At 35.8% G+C, this 7,367-nt stretch overlaps 1 protein-coding gene across 1 annotated transcript in view; it reads right to left on the bottom strand.

Annotated features, from left to right (window-relative positions):
* Positions 1-1,812: 1,812 nt before the first annotated feature.
* LOC121958487 (coiled-coil domain-containing protein 57-like) overlaps positions 1,813-7,367 on the bottom strand; it is an 84,899-nt gene continuing 79,344 nt past the window's right edge. The window contains 1 exon segment of the mRNA XM_042507432.1: positions 1,813-2,256. Coding sequence (XP_042363366.1) covers positions 2,042-2,256 — 215 coding nt within the window. The 3' untranslated portion in view covers positions 1,813-2,041.

The following is a 7,367-nucleotide window of genomic DNA, read 5'->3' as shown; positions in this document are numbered from 1 at the left end:
AACATGATAAAGATTTACAGCCTGCCGTTAAAGTTGAGAGGGAAAGAAGAGAGATGTTTAAGAGTTTATTCATATCTATATTGTATTCCCAAAGTGGACATTTAATACTAATATTCATGATAATGATTATAACAACACCACCACCAACAACAACAACAACAATAATAATCATCATTATTATTATTGTTGTTGTTGTTGTTGTTGTTGTTGTTGTTTTCGTCATATTCATCAGCAAGTATATTAGGCTTTAATGACCACTTTGGGAATACAATATAGATATGAATAAACTCTTAAACATCTCTCTTCTTTCCCTCTCAACTTTAACGGCAGGCTGTAAATTTTTATCATGTTCATTACACATATCAAAGTATTCTGGATGACATATAAATTGGCCAATCACAGAGCAAGGGTGTGAGGCTTCATCCACTCACAATAGTGGGGATGGTGCTGCTCGGAGATAGGGTGATTAAGAGGCGGGTTCCAAGTGATGACGTAGCCTGGATAGCTCGTCTGACTCACATCTGTGGGCTGACTCCTTGGGGTTACTGGAGTTCATATTTTCACAGAGCATAATGTTCTCAGAAAAGTTTTTTTCCCCTACTGACCTACTGTGGCAGACAGATAAGCCAGAGCACAGTGACCCTGTGATCAATAGTGAAATAGACTAATGGCTAAACAAATGTACCTATTTGTTATTTTATGGATGACAGTTACATTGAATCACACAAAGTAAAACATTTGTATTTTGAATTGATTATTATAGAATTAGTTTTCTCTATAGAGTTTTGTAGACTTTGTAGCTGTAATTTTGTATGTTGTTTAATAGAAATTCATTCCATGGCATGTTTGATATGAAATCATTCCATAGCCTGTGTGCAGAATGACAGAGCAGTGGATTGTGAAATGCAGAGATTTTTTTCTGAATGAGGAAAGTCACCATAAAGATTAATCTGATTTCTGAGACATCAGACAGTTTTAACAGGTAAGAGAGGGCATTTTGCAAAAAACAGCATGAATGAAAGCATTTCAGATGATATATTATACAGTGTATTCCTGTTCATATTAGTCATAAATACAAAAATGATAGTAGTCATCTTGGCGACTTAGTTTCATTTCAAATTATTTTCTAGAGTATTTTACATCTCAATTGGATAGTTGTGGAGAAATGGCAGGAAATGTGTAGGGAGAGAGAATACAGATGATAAACAACAACATCTATACACACAACAACCTGGGGGGGCATTGCAGCTCTTGGTTGGTGCTAAAACCATGAACCACCAGTGCACCCTGTCTTTGGAAGACCACATAAGTAACTTTTTTTTTTTTTTTTTTTACTTTTGAGCTCCTTTCCCCTGATGAGTCACATACTTTCATAAGTAGCCACTGAGATCAATCAGTTGACAGACAATTTCACTGACAAATCTTAAGACTACATTTCAAATACAAATGGGAAACAGTAAAAAAATAAAGCCCTCAGAAGGACCTTTAAAAATAATTAGATTCAAAAAAAATTTGCCGATTATACTCAATACACTTAAAGCCTTAAAGTCCATGTTTATTCTGGTTCCTTTGCCTGCTCAGACTTGTTCAAAGGAGCAGTAAAACCTAAAAAATGCTCTAACCATAAGTTTTTTTTCTTAAATGTAAAGAAGAATATTGAGTTTTGGTATCTGAAGCATTTCTTGATTTGGTTTGGAATTCCCTTGTTGTTCCCTTCACACCCTTGATAAATTAGGCCATCATGATCAGGAGGAAAGAAGCTACAATTAAATTAAATGTCTAAAAACCTTACTTTTATTAGGCCCTCACTTTCAAAAATCATTTCTTTATAATACGGGTGTTACTTTATGAATTTGTGACAGAAATAATCCTGATGACATCACCAACCAGGGTTATTTCCTCAGACTAGAAAAAGCTATTCCAAAACCATAGAAGATTTTATACAACTGCCTTCACAGGCTGAGTGAGACAGACTGTTGTGTGTGTTTGTGTGTGTGTGTGTGTGTGTGTGTGTGTGTGTGTGTGTGTGTGTGTGAGTGTGTCAGTCCTTAACATTGTAGTTTCTGATCTTACAGATACTGCCAGCTGATCCAGGTCGTCTGGTCTTAACCACGTTTGATGGGGTTTTAGGGTTTTTCTTCTGCTGGGCCTCACTTGCGAGCTGGCTATGGATTGGAGCTCTAATACCATGCACAGTCATCTGGACACCCACAGCACCAGACTCCTCCACCTCCCTCCTGCTCAGCTCACCCTCACCTTTAGGTGCAGACAAGACAGGTGCAATTTTAATGACTGTTAAAGATGACACATTTTCACATACTTCATACATGTTTGCTGGTGTATTTAACTTAGATTAGGTTAAAATTTGTAGCAGTCAGAGAGAGGATTTTATTTTTACTTTGGAATGCTTTCATTTGTTATAAAAATAAAACCACAAAAATAAAAAAAGTGATCAGGATGTGCCAGTATGCATCCCAGATAGCAGATTTCAATGAGGACTGATTTTAAATTATTTTGTTATTAACTGCTGCACTTAAGTAAAAAGTTCAGCACATTAACCCATGGTTTCCTATGTGTATTTTGATGCAAAGGGAGGTACAGTATATCAGCGCCATTAACAGAGAGAGTTACGACACTTCTTGATCTTACTGCCACGCAGTCATATGAAGCTCCAAATAGTTCCACCTGCATCCATGCTTTGAATAGTGTCCAGCAGGACAGACAGCAGTGACTATATTTGTAGCAATACTGGGCCCTTACTAACGCATAATGTGCACTGATTACTACATTCACTACACTTACAGACAATGTAGTTTTTATGGGGAGTGGCGGAGAGACAGCAATAATCATTTTTTCTGTTTAATTTTGGAGGGACTATTTCCATAATGTAAAATAAAATTACAGTATATAAAAAAAATCATATTTTCTGGTGCTGCTGTGTGTGTAATTACTCACAACCAGTGGTGTAAATATTTTACTTAAGAGCCTTGTGTTTCTCATGAGACAGCCACGCTACAAACACATTCTGATTTTATAGTATATGATAAATTGCTGTAGATTCAGCCATTAAAGGAGATAAAATGAGCACAACCTCAAACATTTACAGCAATAAATAACTAAGTGCACATTATTTCAGCGGTAACATTAATCCAAAAACATTACATATAAAACAATGAGAATGAACATGTTGTGGCACTATTCTTCTACTAATCAATAGTAGGCTATATTTTGAGTAGGCTATATTTTCCTGATAACACTTACATACCATCATATTAATATCATCACTATATTTACTGTATACAGGCCAATTGTCATATCCACCTACCTTATGTACATATTCCATTCCATTTCATCATAATTTCATAATTTCATAGTTACTCCAGCATCCTTTAGACTCTGAACCACTGCACTATTATATTACTGATAACAGTTTCATTGTGTCAGTTGTTAAGCTTACCTTTATTCAGCTTATTCAGCTTCAGTTGTCCTTGTTTTAGCTATTTGTCAATTTCTGTGTGTACTCTGAGGAAAAACCAGAGTCAAATTTCATGGATGTGTACACACACACACACACTTAGTTGGCCATTGAAGCTGACACGGATACTTATATTGAAGTAAAGGATTTTTAATGCAGGACTTTTACTTGTAATGGATAATTTTCAGAGTATATTAGTAGGCTTCTTTAACTGAATACTTCTTCCACCACTGCTCACATCCTAATGTTCTCTTAAGCTAAGGCATTAACATACATACAAAACATGTGAGTATCAATGAATGCCAGTAACTGCTCAACTAAAGCCAAGAAAGAAGTTTGATCAATAGTGTAAAACATATAAGACAACCAGTTGCATTCAACAAAATATTTCATTAAAACATGTCCAGGGAGAGGGTAGATACATTTTCTTGAAAAGATGGTCTTCAAAGAAAACTCAGCCTCTTGTGTCTTAAAACATCTTCAACTATTTAAGTGTCATAAACATCACAAGGCAGTTTAGATGCTACAGACATATCTGACAATTACATGTTCTGTTGTTTTGTGGATCATTTGTTGATAACTGGTTTGCAAGCTCATCAAAGTCAGTCTCTCATGCTTTCACATGTCAGCCCTTTAAAAGAAAAATATGTAATGAGCTACCTGCAGTTCTAATTTTTTTTTTCTTTTTTTAACTGTGAGCTAGTGGAGCTACCACTACCAGTACATGTAATGCGAATCACACATAACTTCTACTAATAATGTTGCATGTGAATATTACTCTAAAATAAATCTAATAAGACGAGGTAAACTCTGTAGGCAAACAAATGCCAAAAATGGCCAATAATATACGGTAAATGAAACATTAGGTCAGCTGATATCCCTGTTCAGGGGTTCTTTTTCAGGAGTTTTTCCTTGGGTGATGTGAGGGTCTAAGGGCAGAGGGATGTCGTACACTGTAAAGCCCTCTGAGGCAAACCATGTTTTGTGATAATGGGCTCTATAAATAAAACTGACTTGACTTGACTTGACTTGACTGATATCGAGTTGGCGAAGTGTTACTAATATGAGTGTTCACTGTAATTAGAATCTAACTACAGTAGCTATAACCTATGATAAACTGTTACTAAAGCAGCTTACATAATAGCAGCATGCATGGTCACCTATGATAAACTGTTACTAAAGCAGCCTACATAATAGCATGCATGGTCAGCTAATACATTAAAATGTCCAAAAATGCAGTGACTTCATTAACTTGCCGGCGAGCATGCCTCAGGATCACTACTGAAAATGAATGGGGGTCAACACTGGAACTATCCACGTTTGGAACTATTAGGAGCTCCATGACACATGACTTCTGTGATTCCCTGATTACAACAGATGTCTATAGGAGAGTCATAACACACTCTTTCAATGGTACTGCAGTATAGAAATGGGAAATGGCTACCTTTCTATCGAAACACCTTTACAAGGTTTTTGCTTCTCATTCACCCATTCACACAACAGTGGCTACCACACATGGTGCTGGCCATTGAGAACTATTTAGGGTTCAGGGACACTTTGTCATGTGGACCAAAGGAGGTGGAGATCAAACCCCCGATCAGTGGATGACCCACTCCACCTCCTGAGTCAAAGCCACCCTAAGAAGCAGATTTAAAATGTCTAAACATCTCTTTCTCTTACTCTGTTTGCATATTGCAACTGTACAGTATCTCTTTGCACACCATGAAATGAGAGAAACTTTATCTAATCTTTACTGATACAACTGTTTGATAAACTCTTTCACCCAGTCAGTGCAGTCATGGTGTACTGAAACCTTGTCACAGGTTTGTCTGGTTTCACAATAAGCAGACAGTATGATGCTGATCACTGCATCTGAGTCTGATCTGGCAGCTGCTCTGGTTGAGAAACTGTTCCCTGGAGAGCTGACAGAAACTACAGCCTAAATTGGGCAACAACCCTCCCTTCATCTTCTCTTCACTGATCCAACTTCAGGATGTTTATACTCCTTGGGGTGGTTGGGTATTTAGATAGTGATATTATTTGGACACCCAATAGTTTGATGAAAAACAGGTTGTTGATGTGGTTATTTAATCTCTGTTAATATAAGACTACAGTGATGTGAGGACTTCTTGTATTTCATGATGGGTAAAGATTTTTTATGATTCTGTACGGCTGTACAGAGACATGAGAAAATAAGCAGCTTTACCACCCATAGGGGTCCCCAAACATGCACCGAAAAGAAAATGGCTGAATCCACATGTCCACCTACTAGACTTGTAGACTGAGATTCTGGTGATTTGCACCATGACATGCTACCATCATCACATGGGTGCAAGGTGGATAAAATCCACTGTAGGACAAGGCTGCAATTGTTTACATGGATCTGAAATCAAACTCCTAACCTTTGACCTATCTTGTAACCCAAATAGTTTTCTGAAGGATTCTTAATGGTTCTGATACTAGTAACTTATGCAAGATATGTGCAGGGTCCAATGCATTACATAGTTAGACAATGGTTAGCATACTCACTTTCTTTGAACATTAACATTGTTAATATTATATGCATAACCTTAGCAGAGGTTTTTCTCAATGTAGGTGCTCTATTTTTAGTTGGATGAATACAAACTTTTATAATACTAACCTTTACCTCTTTAAGTCTGCAAACCATAATAAGATTATATGAAACAAATTCTAATTATTAGGTTTATATATAGTCGTCCTCAAAATTATTCATACCCTTGCTAATTCTTTTCATTTAGTGATGAAATGAAAGCATGTTTTCATATTTGTGTATCAGTTATATGTGACCAACAATTAAAAGAATAACCATTAATAAAATACCCCAGAAATAAATATTTTTTTTAATTTTGTATTGTTGTCATTTTTTCAATTGTTGGTGGAATGAAAAAATGAAAAAATCACAAGAATTAGCAAGGGTATGAATAATTTTGAGGACGACTCTATATATATATATATATATATATATATATATATATATATATATATATATATATATATATATATATATATATTACTGTATATAGGATTTACCTTTTAACCAGAAGAGTCAAATTATGCTTAAATCCTGAAAAAGGCTGGACTGCTTCTCAACCATGTATAGTAGCCTACATTACAAGACAAAACGACTTATAATGTAATAACTTCACAATAATGCAATTAAAATAACATCTTATACAGTTATACATTATGAAACAGTGCACTGGTTATTGTATAATTTTGGTGCCATTTTTTCCACAAAAATGTGGTAAAGTGACATATATTGTGATTTAAAAAGTCCTTTGTCTCTATTAATGTTTGAGTAGTTCACTGGTTTGAAGGCTGTACCTGCAGGATTCAACATTGCCTTTGAGCACGGCAACTCATGATGCATCGTGTGTAATGAAACCAGCATTATCAAGATGTTTTTTTAAAAAAAGGAAGGTGAAGGTGAAATTAAGTGTGCCAACTGAACCACAGATTTAGCTGTTTATGCTTTAGCACACTGTGTTATCAAAATGTACTCACTTTTAATAATAGAATTTAACTAATAGACTCACTTTTCCACTACAAGTCTGGATGACATGTTATTATTTTTAATGAAAAACTATTGTGTATGCAGTTGTTACATATCAGTAACATTAGGATTACAAACCTTGAGTGAAATAACTTGTCATCAAAATACAGCGACGTTGATGAGAAGTCAAGAGACTGAACCTGCTAGTCAGGGGTCCTTTGACCCCTCCAGTGAGAGGTAAATGGTTAGCCCTAAGACACTGATGGAAAATTATTTAACTTTAGCTGACATACCCTGGGAGTTCAGGTGAGCACGTGGGCTGCTCCCAACATTTTTGGTATAAACATGCTGTTTTTGGACTTCACAGAAGATACCAAA

Source organism: Plectropomus leopardus, chromosome 19, assembly GCF_008729295.1.
Source record: "Plectropomus leopardus isolate mb chromosome 19, YSFRI_Pleo_2.0, whole genome shotgun sequence".
NCBI lineage: Eukaryota > Metazoa > Chordata > Actinopteri > Perciformes > Serranidae > Plectropomus > Plectropomus leopardus.
This window is presented reverse-complemented; position numbering and strand designations above follow the sequence as displayed.